Source organism: Alternaria burnsii (assembly GCF_013036055.1).
Source record: "Alternaria burnsii strain CBS107.38 chromosome Unknown 693, whole genome shotgun sequence".
Classification (NCBI taxonomy): domain Eukaryota; kingdom Fungi; phylum Ascomycota; class Dothideomycetes; order Pleosporales; family Pleosporaceae; genus Alternaria; species Alternaria burnsii.
The window spans coordinates 248,575-272,608 of NW_024066117.1; the positions used below are offsets into that span (position 1 = coordinate 248,575).

Genomic DNA, 24,034 nt, shown 5'->3' on the forward strand with positions numbered 1-24,034 from the left:
AAGGCCGTACCGATATCTTTCAGCGTAAACGAGCTCTTCCAGACCATCAAAGGCTCAATAGTTCACGGTTGACTTGCTCCTAGAAGGCTTTTAGCTTCCTGCGCTGGACGGCACAATGCCTAGAACACAGAGCACATACGTTTTCCTTGGAAACTCAACAAGGGATTGCTTTACTGTTGAAAGAGGGCGTCAGGGTGGAGGTCTGGTGTTGAGGTTACCTCTTTTGGGTCTGAATAGCTTCAATAGAAATTGGAGGCTTGGCGTGGATTGCGTGCGTTCGGCTTCAGAGCGATGATGCGCCACCCGTTTGAACTGAGCGACTTATTTGACTGAGCGATATCGTTTGCAAGATAAGCTAGTAGAGGATTCAAGGCTGAGGTGTTGGCGAATGTCCCAGTGGCTTGCATGAAGACGAGCCACCCATGGAGATATGGGCGAGCAGTATGACGTAAATCAGTACACATGGAGATTGATACTATCTGAGCAATAAAAATGAACAGATTCCGCGTGCATTGATGATTTTGACTCTTTCCGACTATGTGATCTGTAAGGTGGGATTATGTCCGCTTTGTGTTGTAGGACAACACAGCGAGCGATTTTGCGAAAGGTCCAAACGAAACACTTCTTAGAGTGAAAAAGTCAGCCTATGTGCTTCCTCCAATCTTCGGCTTGGGGCAGAGTGAGGCGATGCTGTCGGAAAGGCGACAGCGTTTCTGTTACCCCCATGCATGCGTTTGCGAGCGTCAAACATGATGTGCATCTCCGGAACGAAGCTCATGCATACGTACTCCTTGCTGTATGCCGCGTGGTGGCTTATCGGTTCGAGGTTCTCGGGTCGCAAATTGTGCTTGTTGGGCTGTGGATATGTTAGATCTGCTTGCAAGATGAGTCTTTGTTAGAGAATCGTCAACATTGGGTCGCCTGCATGATGAAGATTAGTGTATGTAGACTGTTTGAGATCTATTATATATCGACTGCCACATCTTGCGACGTCAATGTGAGGGTGATGGAATGGCACGATGTGGTGAGATCTTGCCCATGTACTTGGGCAGCTGGCTGATTAAGCTAGCGCCACACGTGGCTTCGCGCCAACTTTTGGCGCGGGGGATTGTCGCGAATTAACGTGAGACGCCCATGGAAGCATGTATTCTAGAATAGCCAATTCAACGGCGCCTGCTATCAGAAGAGCGTTTTTGAGCTTCTCGAGACGATCACTATGGGCTTCGTCGTCTTGCCATAATGGTAGCGGTTGTGGTCGACGACATATCACCACACAGACTTCCGAAAAGCCCTACTACATCACCACGCCAATATTTTACGTCAATGCTGCCCCTCATGTCGGCCACCTGTATACCATGGTCCTCACGGACGTCATCAAGCGGTGGCATGTGCTCAAAGGAGAGACAGCATTGCTATGTACTGGGACAGATGAACATGGCCTGAAGGTAGCTTTACCTGACAATGTGAAGGTATTGCACTAACACTACAGTAGGTCCAACGAGCAGCCGCCAAGGCTGGCATTGATCCGAAACTTTTTTGTGATAAAGGCGCCGAGATCTTCAGGGTACGCACACACGCATAGCGGATCTACACCATTGTTGCTTACCTACAAAAGGAACTTGCACGGAAAGCCGAGATCACGAACGATCATTTCGTCCGGACGACAGATAGAGAACACAAGGAAGCTGTCGAGTATGCATGGGTACGAGACTCCGGAGCAGCTGATGTAAAACCACGGTAGCTGATGGCAGACAGTTCCTGTTGCAAGAGAAGGGTCTCATATACGAGCAGAAGCATGAAGGGTGGTACTCAGTCACCGACGAATGCTTCTACCCACAGTCAGCTGTACAACTGTACCTCGACCCACCGACAGGAAGGAAGATTATGGTATGCGCTGCCTAGTAAACGGTAGTCGTCTGAGCTGATCAACCTGCAGACATCCATTGAAACGGGCAGCGAAGTAGAATGGTCTTCGGAGATCAACTATCATTTCCGACTCTCGGCATTCCAGGACAAACTGCTGGAGTTCTACAAGAATAATCCCAAGTGGATAGCACCAGAGTATCGCATGAAGGAGGTTGTGCAGGCCGTTGAATCGGGATTGGAGGACTTGTCTATATCTCGACCATATGAACGACTCGCGTGGGGTATCCGAGTCCCTGGAGACGACTCACAAACCATTTATGTATGGCTTGACGCGCTCATGAACTATGCGACCAAGGCAGGATACCCATGGACACCGGGCCGTGAACAAGCTGGAGGCTGGCCCGCAGACTGTCATGTCATTGGTAAAGACATTGTTCGATTCCACTGCATTTACTGGCCGGCCTTCCTCATGGCGCTTGGACTTCCCCTTCCGAAGAAGATCTTGACACACGCTCACTGGACACTTGGGGGGTCTAAGATGTCCAAATCAACTGGAAGGGTTGTCGATCCGTTCAATGCCCTTAATCGATATGGATCGGATGTTATGCGCTTCTACATGGTTCGTGAAGGCGGTATACAGGACGATGCAAACTACGATAATCGTCGCATCATCGGATTGTACAATACGTTCTTGAGCCAGCAGCTTGGCAACCTAGCTTCTCGTGTTACACGAGGCAAGAAATGGAGCGTCCGAGGCGCAGTCAAACGTGTTGGTGGAACGCCAACGGAGGAGTGGGCTGAAGGACCCGGCTCCAGATTCTGGAATAATTCTCTCACCAAAATTGCCTCGCAAGTAGACGCATCTTTTGATGCCTACGATCCGCGCAAAGCTGTGTCTCAAATTGCTGAATTCATTCGAGGAGTAAGTCTGACTTTTTTTCGAATTGCCACTCTACTGACAAAGCTTAGTCAAACTCGTTCTTTCAGATGTCGAAACCCTGGGACAAGGTTCTAGTCTACGGCCCCGGCGAGCCTGGCGAAGATGTCGACAGGATTGTCTTTCTTGCTGCTGAAGCACTTCGCATTACAGGCATCTTAGTACTGCCATACATGCCGAACAAGGCAAGAATGCTACTAGACCAGTTGGGCGTACATCACGATCGGAGGACCTTTGAATACTGCAAGCCTGGCGCTGATCTAGACTATGGAACTCCATTCGTAGAGCTGGGCACAGCACACAATGGCGTGCTGTTCCCGCCACTGCCAAGTGAAGAGTAGGAAATGTATATTAGTGTGATTATCCTAGAGCTGAACAAATGTATATTATTTCGCTTATTAAAGGCGATAGAACTCTCAAATCCGATTTTGCTTTGACATCATAGTCGCTCTGGCTTAACCACCAAAGTTATTGTTGTCTGCAACTATTATCTTCGCAAAGCATAGCCTTCAGAGGAGAGACCAGGTTACAATTTGAGATGAAGGCGACCGAGGCTTGCTGATCACATGTTGCTGAGGCCTAATGCCAAGACTACATCATCGCGCGAACTTTTAGATTTCCGCGCGAACATTTCCCACAGCAGCGCAATCACCAACTTCTCTCTACCTTTCACGCTGTTCGCCACCCCTCTTCGCGCCGGAACTGTCGAAATTCTGCGAATTCACTCACAACGACTGTAAAGATACGATAAAGCATCGCGCGCGTTTCCACACGAGATCAGCCCATCATGGCCGCCCCCAAATCGGGCGGCTTCAAGATGTCACTGGGGGCACTCAAGACAAAGCCAGGGCTTAAATCTTCTCCCGCGCAGAAAGACACAAAAAAAACCAAGCTTCTACTTGGTGACGACGAACCAGACGATTCGAATACGCAACAAGAGATCACAGGATGGGACGCAGCGGAGGGCGGCGCGCTTGATGCCAATGAGAAGAAGGAGAAGGAGGGACCTCGCATTATTCCAGCTCTGCCGAACCGCGATTGGCGCGCAGAGGCACGGCGAAAACACCTTGCGAAAGCGCCACATCAACAATCGCAGACCGAGATTAAGACTGTCGATGAGAGCAAGGTGGAGGAGCCGAAGGTGCAATATGGACTTACAATTATCAAGAAGGATGAATCACAAGAGATCGGAGCTGCGGAGGCTGGAGCGCCAGAGCCTATGGAGATGAAGCAGGACAACCTTACAGAGGAGCAGCGACTTGAGAAGAAAGCTCTCGATGCGCTAATTAGCGGTAGATCCACAGATAATGACCTTGTCATTCCCGTACAGACGGAAGAAGATGCGTTCTTGAATGACGTTCACAATGCGCCTGACGCTCCCACCCTCGAAGCCTATGAAGCTACACCCATTGAAGGATTTGGCGCGGCGCTGCTTCGTGGTATGGGCTGGAAAGATGGAGAAGAAATTGGCAAGAACGGCGTTGCTGCGAAACCGAAAGAAATCAAGCGGCGGCCAGCGCTACTTGGCATAGGCGCAAAGGAGGAGGCTGCTGTAGGCGTTGAGCTTGGTGAATGGAGTGGTGGGAAAAGCAAAGGGAAGAAGGTCACGCAGACCTATAATCCCGTTACGTTGCGGAACAAGCACACTGGCGAGGTTATAACAGAAGAGGAGCTCAAGGCAAAACTCGAGCGACAGAGCATGATCCCAGATGAGAAGGCACCGAGAAGCAAGAGCAGATACCACGATGATAGCGAGGACGATGAGCGAAGGCGTGAGAAGCGGAGAGAGAAACGAGATGACCGCGACCGCGACCGTCGACGAGATGGCGATTATGATAGCGAACGGAGGAAAGATAAGGACCGTCGACGAGATAAGGACGATTACTATGATAGCGATCGCCGCCGAGATAATCGGAAAGATCGAGCCCGGGAGGACGACTACGACAGCGAGCGTAGACGCGAAAAACGAAGAGAACGCAGTCGTAGCCCCGACGACCGAAGAGACAAACGCCGTGATCGATACCGCAGTAGAAGTCGGGACTCGAAACGGAAGAGCGATAGAAAAGATCGTAGTAGGAGTCGTGATTCCGATGATCGCAAGAAACGGAGAAGGGACAAGGAATATGACGATGAGGACAGGTACGAGAAGAAGAGGCATAGGGATAATAAATACTACAAGTAGTTCCCACCGAGCTCAGGAACAGCAATAGAGGGTATGGTTATGCATGTGTCTGGCGTTCTGGACTGGAACCACACCGAAAATGGCATATGCATGAACGAGCTATCATATTACCAACATACAATCCAAGATGTCATACCACAATAACGTATCATCTGTGTTCTCTAGAAGTGACCTGGATATGGACATGTGATGTATACAGCACGTTTGTCTCAGTCGATAGCTGTTGTGAACATATCTCAATATAGTTTTGTTGATAGTAAAGTGAGAACAGTGACGTAGTATTATCATATTTCATTATATGCCGGTTTAGTTGTCATTTACTCGTACACAAGTCCTCCGCCGGGACTCTTCATGCATACGCCATTACAAAACCGTCACTATGCAGTACGATTGAGAACGATAAGAAAAAACGCTAGTGGTATATCTATTTGCCAAAAGCTCAACGCAAAAACAACGTGTACAAAATAGGGTATACAGGGAGAACTTAGAAATTATGCGAAGGAAGGGGGGATGGGTCCACTGCGGGCTTCGGGTATCCATTCGCAGTATGCGATACATAACCATTAGAGTTCCCGTTGGCATAGGTGTTGCCATTTGTGTATCCATTTGTGTAGCCGTTGGTCTGGGGTACGGCCATCTGCGAGTTGCCACGGTAGTATTGCTGACTATCGGCAGCGCCATCGCCCATGTGGTTCCGTTCTGTCTCGCCGCTTTCCTCGAACACTTGCATCTCGGTCTGCTTGGACTGGTGGTGCTTTGAACGTGTGGCGGGTAAGAAATCGATGAAGAAGCTGAACACGTAGAAGCAGTAGATGAAGGATACACACCATTCAAGGACAGCGGCTACGTTCCAAATGCCTTGCTTGGAGCAGACTGCAAAGGCGATGGCGAGGCAAACCTCGGTGATGATGAAAAAGAGCTTAATCCAGAAGGAGATTCTGAGGATGGAATGTTCCCGGTAGTGGATACCCAGACGTTGGTACTCCCAGCAAATGAAGATTGCTGAGACGATGTAACCAATGATGAATACACCAAGGAAGATATTGTGCAGTCTGTTGTGGTTCTTGCAATCGAAGATGGTGAGCAGTATCAGACCGGCCGCACCGACAATGGCGGCAATAGTAGCGCACAGGGAGTAAATTTTCTGCCAGTGAGATGTGTTTGGTGCAAGTTTGTTCGTGTGTCGTAGCCAGCGCTCGAAAATGAAGGCGAGATCAAAAGTGACAACTGTCACGGCTGACATGGCGATGAACATAGCTTTCAGGTAGTCCGCACCAATATCTTCATGTCGTTAGCATGTGTGCTTGATTGTGTGGATCGTGCAACTCACCAGATATGTAAGGAATGTTTTGCCCTGAGCTCATTGTAGAATAGTGAGGTTTGCCGGTCGCCGCCCAATAGACCAACATGGTGATAAGCATGGCGGTCCATACTACTGCGGAGAAGATGGGAACGACCCAATACGAAAGTCCCAACATGGCGAGTGAGTTTCCTTGGGCGTTGCTCTGAGGTATGTGGATGTTGTAACAATGAACCCTCTGGTGTAACTGCTAGGGAGGTTCAATGCGCCTGCGATGGGAAGCTGCGGAATTGGGAAGCACGACACGCGACCAGATGGTAAGGTGATGAAATGAAGCAGACAACAGACGACAGCGCGATCAGCAACAGGGAGCAGGGCTATGATAAAGAGGAGGGACCAAGGCAGAGATGAATAATGGGCAGTCCGTGGCGCGACGAAAGTCTCATACAAACTATGTTGTTGCTAGACGCGACTATGATGTCACGTCTCTAGGACTAAGCCAGCTTGCGTAAGATGCCGTCGGGTCCGATTCGATCGCCCTATTCAACGTCACCGGGCAAGGCGCAGAGTCTTCGATTGCGTCGAATTGAAGATCATGGACGGGTCCGAATACCTTCGGACGAAATTTGATATCGAAGCAATGATGATGTTGGGACAGTGAACCGCTGCGGGTGTGGCTTCTGCAAAGCCGCGATGCGGACCAACGCCGTGTTTGTGCCGCTGACGCCCTGTCTCTCACGCGTCCAGGACCGCCACATGCATCACTGATGGCAGATTTCCAAGCGAAGCGTCGCAAAACTCGACCTCGCTCAAATACAACACAGAGTTTCAACGTCGACGCTATGGTGGAACCCCCATGGACCAGGCTGGTGTCGTAACAAGAAACCTGACATCGACTGGTCCATGTGATCTGTAATGTTCGGCAGTACTGCGCGGCCTGTTTGCGGCTGTCATTCCGTTGCCAGGTGGAGCGCTGCTAAGCATGTGCAACATCCAGGCCCTCAGCGCTTCGGCCTTGAAAAGCCCTATAAGACCATGCCGAACTCCAACATGGCCTGTTGCTGGCGCAAGTGTATACCAGCATGCAATATGGTTTCGAGGCCAGTCAACGGACCCGGGCTTTTATCCAGAGCCTTGGTAGGTGCGCTGCGTAATTGTATCGTGTCTGTCGCGCTCCGGACGTCCAACCTAATCAGCATACTTACTGCTGTTTTTTCGTCCAACAAAAGTATGCTGCCAGTTGTCCCATGGCTGGTAGGGGAATAGCGGTGACTACTTGTCCTGCAGGTACGTGGCGACGGTGATAATGTGCGTGGCCAGGAGGATCCTAGGGCAATCACGATGCGACGCTCAAATGAAGATGGGACTGTTGATCGGAGATTACCCACGGTTTGCTCAACCCGAGATCGACAGGTTCATGTGTCCGCAACAAGAGTTGCAGCAAAAGGAAGGACGACGGTACCGCGCGAACTGTTCATGCATGGACCAGGGAACACCAGCAAACTGGCAATAGCATGGCCAGGCACTGTCGGGGCGCACAGCCACTCTATATATCACGAGACGCGTAAATCGGCACGGCCACAGCAGGCCACTCCGGTCAGGTTTTCCTGGTGTGGATCATGCAAAGTCATGGCACGACTTGTGGATGCTGGACTTCTCACTTTGCCATGGCCTGAGACTTGCAGAGGTCCGATAGCCGTTAGGTTCACCGATACGGCAAAAAGCAGCTGGGATCCAGCCTTCGCGTTGCGCATGCAGCACGACGCCCCGCCTTGATTGGCTTCGGTGCTCGTGCGTTGAGCGATCTTGATTGGCAGATCACTTCAATCCTCGATGTAGCCTGGATTGTCCGGTTTCATGTCGAGCTTCTTCCAAGTTTGTTGTTACTTAGACCAGCTCTGTCTTTGCCTGCAACATGCAGCACTCGTAATTCCAGGCCCAGCATCCTTGACACTTGTAGCCGACTGCACTAGACGCCTGTTCGCGCGGGGACATATTACTTATTCTTCGATATCCCTCCACATGGTCCGCCAGTCCTAGTGTACCACCGGACTACGCTTTCATATCTTCACGCCAGCCTCCGGATAGATAACGTTGCATCCTCCTAGAGCTTTATAAAGGTATGCCGCGGGACTGACATTCTGTCCAGCAGGCACGAACTACCATTAACTCGTTCTTTAGCTATCACAATCCCGATGCATCGTTCCCAATAGTCTTGAGCGCCGTCGCTCTCTAACCCCACTACCACCTGTCAACATGGGGAACCAACCCAGTAGCACGAATCACAACAAGCTTTCCAAACCGAAGACCAACACCAATTCCGCAAGTGGAGCTGTAAAGGTCGACTCACCACAGCCCATAACTTCGCGACCGGCAGACCTCAGCCCTGAAGGGCGCCAGCAAATCAAAGACGCCCTACTTTCACCTACTGCCACCGAATTCGACCCCAACATCTGGATGCACAAGGATGATGGTTTAGGGGAGATTGCGAAGACGCGTGGTCGTGCATCGACAGTCGCTTCGAGATCAAACTCGCGAACCAACTCCAGGACCAATTCACGATCGAATTCATTGTCGTGTTTTGGAAGTAAACAAGGCTCCGCAGCTCAGCTTGCTGGTCTGGCGGATTCAAAGCTGTCTTTGGCTTCTGTGTCACATGTCGATATCGCTGAGGCAATTCGACTTCTACAACAAGTCAAAAAGAATGGTACGCCAGAAGAACTTGCGGCGCTGCAAGAAGTGTTAGAAGCACCTGAAGAGCATGCACTGCCAGTGACTGAGGCACCCGTCAGTCGAAGAACTTCGTTAGTTGACAGGTCTTCTTCTTCGCTCACACGTCGACAATCAATCATCCAGACGCCTGGAGTAGGCACCAGACATTCACCAGTTGAAGGGCGCCGGAGGACGTGGAATTCGTGGAAAGCTCCCAAACTCGATGCCGAAGAAGAGGCAAAATGGCAGTCCAAGCCGAAGGGGAACTCTCACTTGGCCCCTCAGACAGTGCTTCGTTTGTCTGACGAAGCTCGTGAGTCCACTACTGCTCGAGCCGTTACACCTTCGGAGCAGGACTATGCGCATCTGGGAAGCTTGAAGCTAGGAACTCTTGTAGTCACGAATGGCGCAGCATCGCCCGTACCCAGCGCAAGAGCTCTTGAAGGGCAAAAGTCAGTGGACGATGACTACTTCTCAGCAACGGAAGCCAGCTCCAGCCCACTTATTATGAAGTCCACACGTCGACGGGCCCATACAAGGAGCAAGTCAGCTGTTGTCTCAACGCCTTCCCCGCTCTACGAACTGGAAGCAAACGAAATGCCCACTCCTTATGATCCAGAGATTACGGCTAGTGGTGTTTCAGCTGAGTCGGTCTCTTGTCCAAGGGAGCCAAACCCGCTTACCGAAGACGAGTCTCAAAAGTCCCATCGACATTCGCACCAGCGCAAGCAGAGCGCATCTGAAATTGCAGAGAGCTATCAAGCCGACATACCATTAAGCCCTTTCTTCGCATCCGAGGAAACCGCTATGTTCTTCCGGCCAGAAAACAGTGATTCGGCTGATATAATGAGAACTCCTCGCAGTGTCAGGGAGACTGCCGTTGAGGAACCCAAGCCTCAGCCTGAGATCAAAGTTTCGAATCCTTCTGCAACATCAAATGCGCCCACCGCGCCGAAACCAAAGAGCAAGGCTAATCAGAGACCACCACCACGAACGACCGATTCTGGTTACTCATCCGCTGTGAGTCTCAGGAAAATGGGTCAAGAACAGTCGGAGAACGCTACCTCGATCCTATGTCATCGGTGTAGCGATTCTCCTCAAATGTTCGATGCAAGCCAGGAACAAGGAATTCGACGTTCTGTCCTTGCAAAGAAGAGTCACCAGGACGCCGACCTGTCGTCTGCAAACAGTGACTCTGATGGACACTCACCAGCTCGAGCTACACGGCACGCACAGATGGCCCACCATGTACCAGCGCTGAACAGCCCAGTTCCGTCTACTAGTTCTTCTGCCAGGTCTTCGGCGTCGGAGTCTCTGGACTCACCCAACACGCCTAGATCCCTTGGTTCGCGAGCATCGTTCGACAGTGCATCTTCGAAGTCGCAGAAGCGTTTCCATAAGCGGCGCCAGTCACAGCCGGAGCACCCAGTTGTTCAGTCCTGCCAGCCAATTCCAGAAGGGACAATCCCTGAGGTGCCAACCAGGGTGCGTGCCAAGTTTGAACGACGCGTATCGAACACCCCAGGAATCGATTGCTTGACGCACACCTATCCAACAAAGGAACATGTTGTCGCAGACGAGCCTGCTGATCACGGCCCTGATCACGGCCAAACCGAATTCAAGCAGTTGGCTGAGTTGGAGCCAGAGCGACCACCTACGCCCCCTGCTCATGGTCGTCGAAGGAGTCTATCATTCTTCCGGAGAAAGTCTTCATCTGGAAAGAACCAGGTTGAGAAAGAACCTGAGCATGCCGCACTCGACGTGGTTCATCTGGGTACTATCACCACGTCTCTTGGTAATTCCCCGTATGATATTGCCACACCCGACATTCGCAGGGAGAGCGTGAGTTCTCCTACCCACCCGCACCAACTTGGCAATTCTTTGCCCCGAGCAAAGTCTATGGTGAGCATGGACAGCAAGGCTGCGGCGGAGTTTGCGCGCCTCCATAGCAAGGATCTATCCGTCGCTGGACGGAAGCCACCTCCCCAGCAGCGACGAAAAAGCTACCACAGTCTGCACAGGGAATCCGGCGAGGCCACTGCTTCGAAGCTTCGCCCGCAGAGCGTCGATGTGCCACCAGTGCCCTCTATCGACACTACCAGGCTTACCGTTCCGAAACCTGTTAAGCCTCAGGGACCCCGGGCCGCTCCCAGCATGAATTCTCGCAGCCAGAGGATGTCCCAGCCTGTGGGCAAATACGACTCAATCCCGCAGAGGCTTTCCCAGACTCCCGTGAGTTGGGAGACGCACTCGCAGATCTGGAAGCAGCGCCGTAGGACTTTGGGAGAACGTTTGTATTCAGACGTCAACTTGGACATGGGATCAGAATCGGATCTCACAGCCGTCAATGGAACCCCAGTCGAGGCGACTCCTCAAAGAAGCCCCCAGACAACTCCACCAAAACAAGCCAAGGCTCCCAACAACATGTCGAAATGGGATCGGTTCAGTGGGGGATTGGAGTACAACTACGAACGCGGGGCAGGCATCGGAGGCAGCGCAGGTACGCGATCTCTCCACAGCCACGCATCGGTCAAGTCGCTGCACTACCAGCACCAATACGGCGTGGACCTTTCCGATGTCCCAATCATGATTCACTACCAGTCCTGATCTCGCGCATGTAGAAGCAGCTACTCATTGCTGCATTATCTTTGTTACGAATGTTTTCCATTTTCATATATATTCACGCGTACAGAGCGGCATTTCGGTACTGGGATGGGGGGGGGGGGTCATGGAGTTCTTGCTGTTTTGAGTTGATATTGCATGGGCCCGCATTGTATTTACGACTCGACAAATCAAGCAACGAAATAATATAGAAATATCGCATCCGACAGTTGGCCTTGCAGTTGGCGTGCGCCATTTGACATGTGCTCGTGAACTGACCTGGGGTGTTGAGTGAGCAAGTCGGCGCACAAGGCAGGCGAGTCGCATTGGGCATACACGGGATGCGCGGTTTTTTGCGCAAGACAAGCGCTCAGCCTCGCTGCGTGCCATCGAGCCGATCAGGCACCACTGGGCTACATGCACGAGCCTCGGTGATGTCAGACTGAAATGCTAGTGGCTGCAGGTCGAGGACGGCGCAGGGATGTTAAGTAATGTTCGGTCCAAGACTCCAGGACCACAACCGAACTGCGCGAAAATTGTCACTCCAGCTCCCCGCCATCGCCTCCCTTCCTCCTACACTTCACCCATTCCCCATATTCACCGCCTGCCAGACGTCGTCCCCTATAAAGCGACCGTCTGCCCGTTCGCTGCTGCCCAGCCCCTGCATCCGACAGCCTTTGGTCGCGTCAAAGGCTCCCGTCTCACTACGGCTTCGGCCCTGATCCTGCTCAACCTTCAAGTTGTCTCTGCTCGACCAGCGCCACACGTTTTCAACAACATCCCCCCTCCGCGTCTTGTCGCCGTCTAAGAAGGAGCTTGAGCGTCTTTTCTTTCTGTCTCCAACCCAGACACTCGAGCAGCCCGAACTTCAGCTGCCGCATAGGACGCCATCAGCGGTTCTTCCTCTCGCAGAGGAAGCGGCCAGACCTCGCCCAACACCAAGCCTCGGCTTCGCACCCTTCAAGCCACCTTAACGCGGCCTAACGCTCCGGCACAATAACCCACTCAACCACCAGACTGTCAGCACCCATCACCAAGGGCATGGCACCTTCTGCTCTCACGACTACCGAAGAATACCAGTTCCCGTTGAAAGACATACAGTCGTTCAGCACCTATCCCGCTGGTAGTGTTGACAATCATGGCGCCTGGAAATCCAAGCAGCTGATTGCCGACGCTCTCAAGAGCCGTGTCGAGGCTATTGATCCTGATACCTGCAGTGTGGGCGAGGAAGATGCCTTCTTCGTCGCCGACCTGGGCGAGGTCTACCGCCAGCATCTGCGCTGGAAGAAGAATCTAGGCCGTGTCAAGCCGCACTATGGTAAGTCGACCGCACTCCATGTCGTCCTGGGACGCCGCTAACATGTCGCAGCCGTCAAGTGCAACCCTGACCCCCAAGTGCTGCGCCTTATGACTGCGCTCGGCCTCGGCTTCGACTGTGCCTCGAAGAACGAGATTGAGACAGTGCTCAAGTTGGGCGTCGACCCTTCCCGCATCATCTATGCGCAGCCCTGCAAGACCAAGTCTTATGTTCGCTACGCCGCTCAGTCTGGTGTCAAGCAGATGACATTCGACAATGCTGATGAGCTCTACAAGACCAAGCAGCTCTTCCCCGACGCCGAGCTGTACCTGCGCATCCTGACTGATGACTCGGCCAGCTTGTGCCGACTCAGCCAGAAATTCGGCGCTGCTTTGGACACGACTGCAGAGCTCTTGGAGCTAGCCAAGAAGTTGGAGCTCGATGTTGTTGGAGTTGCGTTCCACGTTGGCTCTGGCGCATCGGACCCCAAGGCTTTCATCAAGGCTGTTCAGGACGCTCGGTTTGTCTTCGACCAGGCGTCTGCGCTCGGCTTCAACATGCATACCCTGGATGTGGGCGGCGGCTTTACCGGCGATGTCACCTTCGAGCCCATGGCCGCAGTCTTGTCTACTGCCTTGGATGAGTACTTCCCGCCCCACATCCGCGTCATTGGGGAGCCTGGACGCTACTATGTCTCCACGGCCTTCACCATCGCGTGTCACGTCATCGCTCGTCGCACTGTTACTGATGCTACCCTCGGCACTACTTCATACATGCTGTACCTCAACGACGGTGTCTACGGCAACTTCTCCAGCATCATCTTCGATCACCAGCACCCTGTGCCGCGTGTACTGAAGAACGGCAACGACGTCCTGTACGATGTGCGTCGTTCTGGATACGACACTCCGTCCCAGGTCGAGTACTCCATCTGGGGTCCGACATGCGACGGTATCGACGTCATCTCATCCTCATGCACCTTCCCCGAGTTACTCGATGTCGGTGATTGGCTCTACTTTGAAGAAATGGGCGCATACACCAAGTGCTCTGCTACTCGCTTCAACGGCTTCAGCGACAGCCACGAGGTTGTCTACGTGTGCAGCGAGTCTGGTGCTGCCGCTCTTATGGACATGTAGATGTTCTAGTGGAGTGTTGTTCTTTGCGAACGTATCTGACAGACGTGTAATGGCGGGCTTGCAGAAAGGGGAGAAGGGCGGGAAACGTTTGATTAAAAGTTTGATAGATTCTATAGATGTTGCGTTCTTCATAATCCTAAACAACGTATATTGCGGAATATGGTGCGCTGAGCCTCGATTGGTGTCGTATCTGGCGTGTTTGCTCTTAACCGTGTTTCTTACCTATATGACTGGCGCCTTCTTACTTGCGCAGAGATGGCTGGGATGTCTGGAGAGATGAAACTGCCGAGCAGTGAAAACTCGTGCCTTGCGGATGTTGACAGAGATTTCGGCCCGCTGCACTGCGCGGCCCGCCATGCGTCGATGATCGTGGAGGTCACCAGCCACAGACAGCTTGAGGGGATAGAGGGTTTGATTCGCTGGGACAAGGTGGTAGCGCGTGCCACATCAGGTACTGGATGCTGCTCGTATGCGCCGCCAAGTGTGATCAGGAGTGGCCGCAAATTCGGTCGCCAGCGCGTAAAGTCGACATGCCCAATCACACGGGACAGCGCTCAGAGGCCCAGGGTGATGGGTATAGAGAGACCCGCCGCAGCCCAACTCTTAGAGGGGGCCATGGTCGACAGGCTACGTAAGTCAGCAGTATCGCGTAGGAACAAGCAGGCGACAGGCGTATTTGCCGTGGTCCGTCTTTTTCTCGCATATAAACCTAGGGGTCCGGATTCATGTACCATTGATGCACCCCTCGCCCGGCAGCGTCATATGTATTGAGCCACGAGCCACGAGCCACTACCCCACCCACAGCAGCAGCCATCCACACCCACACCCTGCGCACGTCGAGCTATCCGCACCCGTCGCCAAAAATAAGTTTACGCCTGCCATCGCCGGCGATCAGGTACTGTCGCTGTAAACCCACATAGTCGCGCGTTCCACCACCATGGACGGGCGCAAGCAGGGCCGGCCGGACGAGGAGCTCTTCCTGCGATACGACAACAGCAACAACAACAACCCTGACACGCCCATCATTCCCACGGTTGGTCCTCTGAGGATACAAAAGGGTCGCGATGGCAAGAGCCCGCCCCCGCGAACAGACTCGGCCGGCAGCTCGAGCCAGCCCGCCTTCTCGCGCCCTCCGCCCATGCCCTCGTTCCCCGCGCCGCCTACAAGTCCGCCCAACGCCCCTCTTCCCTACCCCGACACGGATCGGCCGCCAAACGTGCAGCCCACCCTAGGCACAGGCAGATATACGCCGCTCAGCGAGAGGGAGCGCCGTGCGAAGAATGCCACGCCCCCTGAGAGCGCCGATGGGCGAAGGAGAGGTTCCAGTGCGACAGGACCCAGTCCCACGTCGCCCAGCCAGCGTGCTCGCTTCGACGCCAACGACCCCAACCGACCGACGATAAGTGGTTATGGCGCAAGGAATCCAGATGGCTCCATCCAGCCTTCACGCCTGGCAGAGCGGAGAGGAACAGCGCCAAAGCCACTCCCAGACTCGCCAGGCCCAGAGACTCCTGACAAAGAGGGTCTGTTCCAGAAGGCGCCACAGAGAAAGGGCAGTGAAGACGTAGGCGCGAACAACCCATACCCTGAGTACCACCAGCAGTACTTCCCCCCGCCCGCTGCCGGCCCCAGCGCAGCTCCTGCAGCTCCCGCTGTTCCTGTCGTATACACAGGTCCTAACCAGAACGAGCCGGTGCTCAAGGTGCCTACGCCTATGGACGTCAATCGCATGAGCTCCACTGCTTCGACGTCCACTGTAAGGGCACAGAGAGGCTCTCCACCACCCCCCGAGACACCCATTATTCCTCCCTCTGGCGGTGGCATAGAAGCGCGCTTTGCCGCAGCTGGCATTGCAGGAACCTCCACCCTCACCAACCTCCAAGCGCAAAGTGCTCAGAACGCGGCAGCTGCTCAGCGCAACCAGATCTATGCCAACCAGCAGCCCAGACCCGCTCTCTCAACCCCACAGCCGAGCCAGCAACAACCAGTGAGGAGACCATGGACACCCACCGAGCAACCTGGAGGCAATCCACATGGTCCACCGGCGGTATACCAGGGTATGGATCAGGTTCCTCCCTCGAGCACTCCTCCACAGGGTCCTCTTCCACAGGCACCAAACACTCGATTTTCGCCTCCTCCTACAAATGTTCCGCATACAAACGTACCTCCAGAACACCCACTCAATCACGAGATGGGACGTATGAACCTGAATGAAGAGCCACCACCAGCGTACTCAAGTATCACAACCCCGCCAACAGGACAAGCCAACAGCTATCCCAACGAAAAGGGCCAACAACCAGTAGCTCAAGGCGTTAGTTTCTCTGACCCCAACCAAGGTCATCCTGCGTTTGCCAACGATACGCGCCCGCAACCTGGACCCTCACAACCTGCTACCGTGGTCGCACCAACGCCTACGCAAAACCAATTCCCTCCCCAAATACAAACTGCCCAGCCCACCCACACACCAAGTCCGGCTCCTGGTCCAGGACCCGGGCCGGCCTCGCCTCCGCCGCTTCCTGAGGGCTGGATAGCACATCTGGACCCCAGCTCCGGCCAGTATTACTATATTCATTTGCCCACACAATCTACACAGTGGGAGTTTCCCAAAGGCCCGACACCTTTGAACTTGAACGAGCCCATGTCTCCAACAGGTACATTCGTTGGCGGTCCTTTGGCATCTCCGTCCTTTGGCAAGGCCCCCATCGCATCGCCTGGCTTTGCTCCACAAACTGCTACTTTTCCTGGAGACTTTGGCATGGCACCGCTTGCAACTCCAACCACTACCGCCGGCTTCACTGGGCCACCTCCGGTGGCTGGTGTGGATCAATACAAGGTCGCTCCTACAAATGGTGTCTACTTTGGACCCTACCTCAGATACACCAATATGGACATTGAACGGGGTCTGTGGCTAGGTTCAATCCTACTTATCACAAACACGCCCCATCCACCTACAATTCACATTCATCAGAGCACAGATTTGTCCCCTAATCCACGACAACTCAAGGCCAATCCTATCTACACACATCAAACATGGATCTTTTATCGATATGATATCGACCTGAGGATGGAAGAAGAGCATGCAGCGAAATGGACCTATGCCATCACTTCCCACCTGGGCTGCACTCGCTTTGAATTCTTGGTAGCAGGACGACATGAGACAAGCTGGCGATTCATCGCTCATTCTGGCAACGACTTTGCATTGAATGTCAATGCTAACGAGAGAGCGAAGCTCGGCGGTGTAGGTCTGATGTGGAAGGATATCCTACAGAAGAATGCCGAGTGTGGTGGCTTCCATGTACAGCTGGGTCTTGGTGGCCAGATTTACGCCGACCGACTATGGAAAGAACTTCCCCTCTTAAAGCAATGGACGGCGACAAGTGGGAAAGAGATCCGGAAGAATGCGCCGTGGACTGCGAAGCACGAAGAAGATGTTTGCCACGCATATTTCCATTACTACACAAGTCACTTCGATCAGCCACATTTGCGTGAAGCGTTTGCACAGATACCTCACATCCTTGCTCTGGATGACCATGACATGTAAGTGTATTTTTGAGTGTGAATTAGCAAGCAGTTCTAACGATGTCTAGTTTCGATGGCTTTGGATCATATCCTGAGTACATGCAGTTCTCGAACATGTTCAAGAACATCGGAAGATTGGGTATTGAGATGTACCTGCTCTTCCAACACCACACGACGCTGGAGATCCTCCGAAATGTCAACAACGACATGGACCTTTTCACTGTTACAGGTACAGGCTGGCATTTTATTAAGTACCTGGGTCCTTGTGTCACAGTTGTTGGGCCTGATTGTCGTTCTGAACGCAACCCGCATCAAGTCATGGCAGGGCCGACGTATCAAGGTATCTTCCCTAAAGTTGCGACATTGCCGCCGAGTGTTCAGCACTGCATCTGGATGGTTCCTGTTCCTATTGTGTATCCTCGCCTGGAGTCTGTGGAACATCTCGCTCACTCAATGGCCACTGGTAAGAAAGCCGTCACTGGCACTTTCAACATGCTTGGAAAGGTGACGGCTGGTGTCGCTGGTGTCGTTGGCGCTAAGAGTGTCGTTGGCGATGGCTTCAATTCTGTCAAGAAAGCTATTGGCAAGTCCGGTCTGATGAGTGGAGTCTTGAGTCCTTTCGGAGAAATTGATCTGCTTGACGAGCTAAGAGATCAGTGGACGCACGATTCAAAGGTTGGTAGCTCCTAACTACTGTGATCCAATTTACTAACATGTCGTAGGACCTTGAGCGAACGTACTTGATCCGGACACTCCAAGGCATCGCCCACAACAAGTCGTTACGGATGACGTTCTTTTCTGGTGCGGTCGACTGTTGTGGTGCTGGTCTTGTTCACGACCCGTCGAGACCTCAAGACCACAAGACAATGTACCAAATCATCTCATCATCAGTGGTCAACGGTCCGCCTGGAAACTATGTATTGCGACTACTCCATAACAACCGTGCCCTCTACGTACCCCAGAACGGACATCGCAGCAACAATCAACCGAGCGACACCAAGGAAGACATGATGGAAATCTTCACTCAAGATGTCAACGGTCAGCCAAGAGAGTACAAGAGACTAATGGGAAGAAGGAACTACGTTGCATGCGTCATTTATGATCCAGAGATCGTTAATGGGACGTTTGGTCAGGCGGTCCCTGGGCACGGTAGTGGTAAGTTGAGCCTGGCAGTCGACTTTATGGTGCAAAACGATGGTGGATATAGTGCGCCCATGAAGTACGGACCAGTCATCGTGCCCAGCTTGGAATATGGTAGATAGACGGATGGTTGATTTTCTGTTTTCTTCTTATTCAGCGATAGGATGCATAGCAAGCGTTGTATATGCTTTCAGGGTGGAATGTTGGGCGAACTCTTTCAATATGATATCAAGCAATGATGAACAGCTTTTCTATGCATTCACCAACGGCACATGACCAAGCTCCTCTAATGATAATCTCAACAGAAATCTCGTAAGCTCGAACCTTTGTAGAGTCTTGGAGGGGTGGAATGGTTTTCCCAATTCGGCAATGACATCTGCAAGGCTTGGCTATGGCTATCCGCGGCCTTTGAATTCTCGACAGCGAGACGGGACCGAAACCACAACATCCACAACATGGCAGCTCCTGCAAGACAAGCGACAGCGATACCACGATTCCTTCTACCGCAGATATCATGGCCCGCCAGGGTGTCACGGCCAGCAGCGTTGGCTGCACTGGAGCAGGGTCGGCATAGGTCCTGTATAGCTTCCGAGAGTCGCGCTGCCTTTCCGAAGTCATTACCACTCCAAGCACGAACACGACGTACACTGTGGCCAAAGACATCACCACAATATGCAAGCGGTCATGCATTGGCTCTGGAGTTTCGGCGCAACTTCAGCGCAACTGCACAGCATTCCAAGGATCATCACTTCGATACGCTCAAGTTTGTGCAGCGATTGAAGGAGGAAGGGTTCACAGAAGAGCAAGCCGAGGGCATGATGAGGGTTCTCGGCGATGTAATCGAGGAGAGGCAAGTCACTGCACGACTTTTCATAAATGGCCAACTGACTTGTACAGCATCCAAAACCTCACACGCACCATGGTCCTTCGTGAAGACCAAGAGAAAGCCACCTACACGCAGAAAGTCGACTTTGCCAAACTCCGCTCCGAACTCATGACGGCCGACTCGACTGAATCCAGCCTCACGCGTGCATCGCATGAGCGTCTTACAAATGAGCTCGCAAAGCTGAATTCGCGCTTGCGGGACGAGATACAACGGACACAGGCATCAGTGAGGCTAGACTTGAACCTGGAGAAGGGGCGCATTAGAGAAGAGGCAAACGTGCAGGAACTGAAGCTCAAGGAGACGGAGACAAGGATCGAGCAGGAGACGGCGCAGCTGAGGGAGAGGCTAGAGGCCGTCAAATTCTCAACGCTACAGTGGCTGATGGGAGTCTGCACTGGTACTGCGGCGTTGATGTTGGGTGTGTGGCGGTTGTTAATGTGAAGCACGATGCAATGGCAGTTATGAAACAGCTTCAAAGAGCTACAAAGCTCCAGTGCACAGCTATGGCCCTGCGCCGCGCCATAAATGTGCTACAGTACCCGTCAATGCAGTTGACGGGTGCAACGGACGAAGGGCCCCATGGCAGCCGTGCACGATGAGGTGATGCCGAGATGAAAACGGTTGGTTTTAGATAAGACGTTGTGGCGTGCATATGCAGCAGGCGGGAACAACGCTGCCCGTGTGAACAGTTAGATACAAACGACTGCCTTGGTATTCAGGCAAATTCACAACATGCGCGCCGATATTGAGTAGCGTGCAGCTGCTGTGTGGATACATGTGCATCAGCCACATGTGACACGGAGAGCTAGCGGCTCTGGTCTATGGGATTTGGCCGTGGTACTTGACCGCAACGTGACACGAATCATGGCGCAGAGAGGTCGCAACGCAACAGCTTCCGTCCAGGTTTTCTAGCTGTTTCCAAGGTGCACTGATTGGCCCCCACTTGGACATGGGACGGCAGTCTAGGAGCCAGCCTCTTGCTGGCGGCCGCGCTTCAGAGCTCGACTGGTGTGACGGGTGGAAGTAGACGTTGAAGGCAAACTGGAGTAAGATGAGTGCAGGACGACGCAATGGCACAAGCCGCGAATCAAGTCAAGACTTTGGGGAGCGAGTGAGGTAGCTGAAGGGGGTGGCCGGTGAAAGGGCAGACCCTGGAGCTGCTCACGTGCCCGTGTACCCCTCATCGCCAGCTCCCTCCCCCGAACATGGCATGGAGGGCTGACATTGGGGCGCAACTGTAGGGGCGATAGAGCGACAGTTGATAGTGGTGAGGAGCATGAAGGGTGTCAAGGAAGCTGTGCCAGCGTGTAAACGGGGCAAGACATCATGTGAAGGGCAGCCCAGGCGCCAATTGGGGGAAGGCGCAGTCGACGGGGTGGTGTTGTTCGCTCTGCGCACGGCCCCCCGGTCTGTCTTAGGGCAGACGCTCGCTTCCTCAAAACAACTTCGATCCTCTTCTGTTCGTTGATCCACACAAACACCTCAACAAGTCCGCCCACCGTCTATCCTTCCATACGCATCTGCACCCACCCCCACAGTCTCCCGACTACCCAAACACACATCAACTCAACCATCACAATGGCGACTGAGGTACGTGGTGCTGATTCTGCCCCATTTCCCCCGCTGTTGTCCCCCGGCGGGATGCCCCTCTGAGCCCCGATAAACTACAAGCCAGCGACATGGACTAACGCCAGACAGCGTGAGAGGTACGAGACAGCTGTTGCATCCAGCGCCCGCCCGTAATTGACGTCGCAATAGCAAGACTTTCCTCGCCCGGCTGTGCGAACAGGCTGAGCGTTACGATGGTAAGTCTCCGCGCGCTCCCAGCTACGGCCGCGCAAGCTAACCGCAGTCTGCAGAGATGGTCACATACATGAAGGTCAGTTGTTCTGCCATCGCTGCTCATTTGTACTCATATGCTGATATTCTCGCAGGAAGTCGCCAAGGTATGCCCGACCGCATCCGCTCCCACACGGGCAGGCGCTCGCCACAGCGGGCTCTCCGCTGACGCAGACTAACACACGAGACAGGTCGCCGGTGAGCTCACCGTTGACGAGCGCAACCTTCTGTCCGTCGCCTACAAGAACGTTGTCGGTACCCGACGCGCGTCGTGGCGCATCATTTCCTCGATCGAGCAGAAGGAGGAGTCCAAGGGCTCTGAGAAGCATGTCGGCACCATCCGCGACTACCGCCAGAAGATCGAGACCGAGCTTGAGCAGGTCTGCCAGGACGTCCTCAACGTCCTCGACGACTCCCTCATCCCCAAGGCCGAGTCTGGCGAGTCCAAGGTCTTCTACCACAAGATGTGCGTCCACACCGCTACATCTGCGGCAAACAAGGCTAACACCGGCACAGGAAGGGAGACTACCACCGCTACCTTGCCGAATTTGCTTCCGGTGAGAAGCGCAAGGTTGCTGCGACTGCTGCACACGAGGCCTACAAGGTATGACGCAATCAATACAGAGTGCAATAACAGCCACCTAACCCCACCACACAGACGGCCACCGACGTTGCCCAGACTGAGCTCACACCTACCCACCCCATCCGTCTCGGCCTTGCGCTGAACTTCTCGGTCTTCTACTACGAGATCTTGAACTCGCCCGACCGTGCTTGCCACCTTGCCAAGCAGGCTTTCGACGACGCCATTGCTGAGCTTGACTCTCTCTCCGAGGAGTCCTACCGCGACAGCACCCTCATCATGCAGCTCCTCCGTGACAACCTCACTCTCTGGACGTCATCAGACGGCAACGAGGGCGAGGCCGCCGGTGCCACTGACGCACCCAAGGAGGAGGCCAAGACCACCGAGGATGCACCGGCTGCATCTGAGCCCAAGGCCGACGAGCAGCCACCTGCTGCCGCCCCTGCTCCTGCCGCTTAAGCACACTCTCTCTATCTCGACCTTGTGTATCCTAAGCCATCGTCATCTGTTCTCGAATAGGCGAAGACGGCCGGCAGCGAGTGTCCTACGGAGTTGTACGTGTTCTGTGTGATTTCAAAAATTGGCTTTGGCAGCAAGCGGTTCGGTACGGTCGAATTCCCCATGACTGAATGTATTTCCCTTTACTCTCCTATCGCCGGCGCTGTCCCATCGAGCACGCAGTGTGCTGAGGTCGCGTTTCCCACACGACCACAGTACTCCTGAGCTCTCCTTCGTGAGAGTCTCGGGCTGCTACCGGCAAGATACGGCTGCGTTTGGTACGTCGGATGCTACCCTCAATTCCCCCATGTTTTCGTTTTGGCAGCACATAAACACCTCGATCCTATACCGGCAGAGATGTTTGACATCCTCTTGGTGATTCTAGGAGTCAGGACATCCGTTTCGATGGCCGGTAGAGCAGTACGAAAGGCTCAGTGGGCTTAATGTCATCATACTGCACTCTTAGCTAGCCAAAGGAATCGCTACTTCAATATCTCGCTCCTATGCCGTGACTCTTGAACCTTGACGTACGTTGACTTCTGACTCACTGCAAAGAGCATATATGTTGTCGATCTTAGGACTTTGGTCGGTCCTTTTTCCATGTGCCAGACCCTGTGGAATGGGCAGCCGCTGCCCCACCATTTGGAGCCGAATAGCCCTTCCCGCCCAGCTTTTTTGTCCCCAATGTCGCGTCGCGTATGGCAAAAAATCCGAACAAGCCCTCCAAGGGCGAGCGTCGCACATAATTCAGTATAGCAGTTTCTATTCAATTGAATCCCTACCTCCATCCCATCAGAGCAACCTACAGCTGTCGCGCAAAGACAAAAGCCATGGCATACTTCAAAGATTACTACCACATACTGCAACTGCCTGCGCCAGTTTGGTCCTCATCGAAACAGCAAACATCGCCAGCGGAATTACGTCGAGCGTACAAAGTCGCGTTGCTAGCAGCGCACCCAGATAAGGCGAGCGCCGTATCCGCGACGGCAAGGACGAAGCCCGCATACACAGTCGATGACGTGAAAGAAGCCTACACGACCCTCGCAAACGAAACAACGAAGACGGAATACGAGAACTGGTTCTTGCATCATCGGGATAGCCTCGCGTCGTCGAAGACTATGGATCCACATGCGCACGCGAATACACAACCGTCAAGCGATTTCATACTTGGGCTCGAGTTGCTTGATCTTGGGGATTTTGAGGTCTGGGAACCAGAGGGTGGGGATATATCTGCAGACACGAATAGTCCGGAACAAACGACATGGACAAGAGCTTGTCGGTGTGGTGCGGAAAAGGGTTTTAGTATAGTCGAAGAAGAGCTAGAGGATGCGGAGGCAAGGGGTGAGAAAGAGGTACTTGTGGGGTGTTCAGGATGCAGTCTGTGGGTCAGGGTTGCGTTTGATGTCGAGGTAGGTTGAGGAATGGGGGAAGACATGTGGACGCAGCATCTCATCAAAGACAGCCAGTGACACAGACTTACTGAGCCTGGCTTATCAACTGATGGCCAGAGTGCAGAACCATATGATGTAGGATCGCTCCGCTTT

The 24,034-nt window shown here is 53.4% G+C and overlaps 8 protein-coding genes across 8 annotated transcripts; 6 read left to right on the top strand and 2 right to left on the bottom strand.

Moving 5' to 3' along the window:
* Window positions 1-1,355: 1,355 nt before the first annotated feature.
* Window positions 1,356-3,144, top strand: GT037_007724 (uncharacterized protein; the record flags this gene model as incomplete). Its single annotated transcript, XM_038932771.1, has 6 exons — window positions 1,356-1,445; window positions 1,493-1,564; window positions 1,616-1,702; window positions 1,756-1,887; window positions 1,937-2,788; window positions 2,836-3,144. The coding sequence occupies 6 exons, from the start codon at window positions 1,356-1,358 to the stop codon at window positions 3,142-3,144; spliced, it is 1,542 nt and encodes a 513-aa protein (XP_038784272.1).
* A 446-nt stretch (window positions 3,145-3,590) lies between these two features.
* Window positions 3,591-4,985, top strand: GT037_007725 (pre-mrna-splicing factor spp2; the record flags this gene model as incomplete). The annotated part of the gene is made up of 1 exon (XM_038932772.1): window positions 3,591-4,985. The coding sequence occupies one exon, from the start codon at window positions 3,591-3,593 to the stop codon at window positions 4,983-4,985; it is 1,395 nt and encodes a 464-aa protein (XP_038784273.1).
* Window positions 4,986-5,469: 484 nt separating this feature from the next.
* On the bottom strand, window positions 5,470-6,463 carry GT037_007726 (fk506 suppressor sfk1; the record flags this gene model as incomplete). Its single annotated transcript, XM_038932773.1, has 2 exons — window positions 5,470-6,266; window positions 6,316-6,463. 2 exons carry the CDS (start codon window positions 6,461-6,463, stop codon window positions 5,470-5,472), a joined length of 945 nt encoding a protein of 314 aa, XP_038784274.1.
* A 2,003-nt stretch (window positions 6,464-8,466) lies between these two features.
* Window positions 8,467-14,028, top strand: GT037_007727 (ornithine decarboxylase; the record flags this gene model as incomplete). Its single annotated transcript, XM_038932774.1, has 3 exons — window positions 8,467-11,497; window positions 12,623-12,916; window positions 12,968-14,028. Coding segments are annotated over 3 exons (4,386 nt in total), but the record flags the coding sequence as incomplete, so codon positions are not given.
* A 937-nt stretch (window positions 14,029-14,965) lies between these two features.
* GT037_007728 (uncharacterized protein) lies at window positions 14,966-20,014 on the top strand (the record flags this gene model as incomplete). The annotated part of the gene is made up of 4 exons (XM_038932775.1): window positions 14,966-17,565; window positions 17,616-18,222; window positions 18,270-18,766; window positions 19,585-20,014. The coding sequence occupies 4 exons, from the start codon at window positions 14,966-14,968 to the stop codon at window positions 20,012-20,014; spliced, it is 4,134 nt and encodes a 1,377-aa protein (XP_038784276.1).
* Window positions 20,015-21,151: 1,137 nt separating this feature from the next.
* GT037_007729 (14-3-3 protein) lies at window positions 21,152-22,451 on the top strand (the record flags this gene model as incomplete). The annotated part of the gene is made up of 8 exons (XM_038932776.1): window positions 21,152-21,163; window positions 21,272-21,279; window positions 21,332-21,378; window positions 21,433-21,452; window positions 21,508-21,519; window positions 21,604-21,878; window positions 21,929-22,016; window positions 22,071-22,451. 8 exons carry the CDS (start codon window positions 21,152-21,154, stop codon window positions 22,449-22,451), a joined length of 843 nt encoding a protein of 280 aa, XP_038784277.1.
* Window positions 22,452-22,462: 11 nt separating this feature from the next.
* Window positions 22,463-22,615, bottom strand: GT037_007730 (uncharacterized protein; the record flags this gene model as incomplete). Its single annotated transcript, XM_038932777.1, has 1 exon — window positions 22,463-22,615. One exon carries the CDS (start codon window positions 22,613-22,615, stop codon window positions 22,463-22,465), a length of 153 nt encoding a protein of 50 aa, XP_038784278.1.
* A 705-nt stretch (window positions 22,616-23,320) lies between these two features.
* Window positions 23,321-23,908, top strand: GT037_007731 (uncharacterized protein; the record flags this gene model as incomplete). The annotated part of the gene is made up of 1 exon (XM_038932778.1): window positions 23,321-23,908. The coding sequence occupies one exon, from the start codon at window positions 23,321-23,323 to the stop codon at window positions 23,906-23,908; it is 588 nt and encodes a 195-aa protein (XP_038784279.1).
* Between the last annotated feature and the right edge of the window lie 126 nt (window positions 23,909-24,034).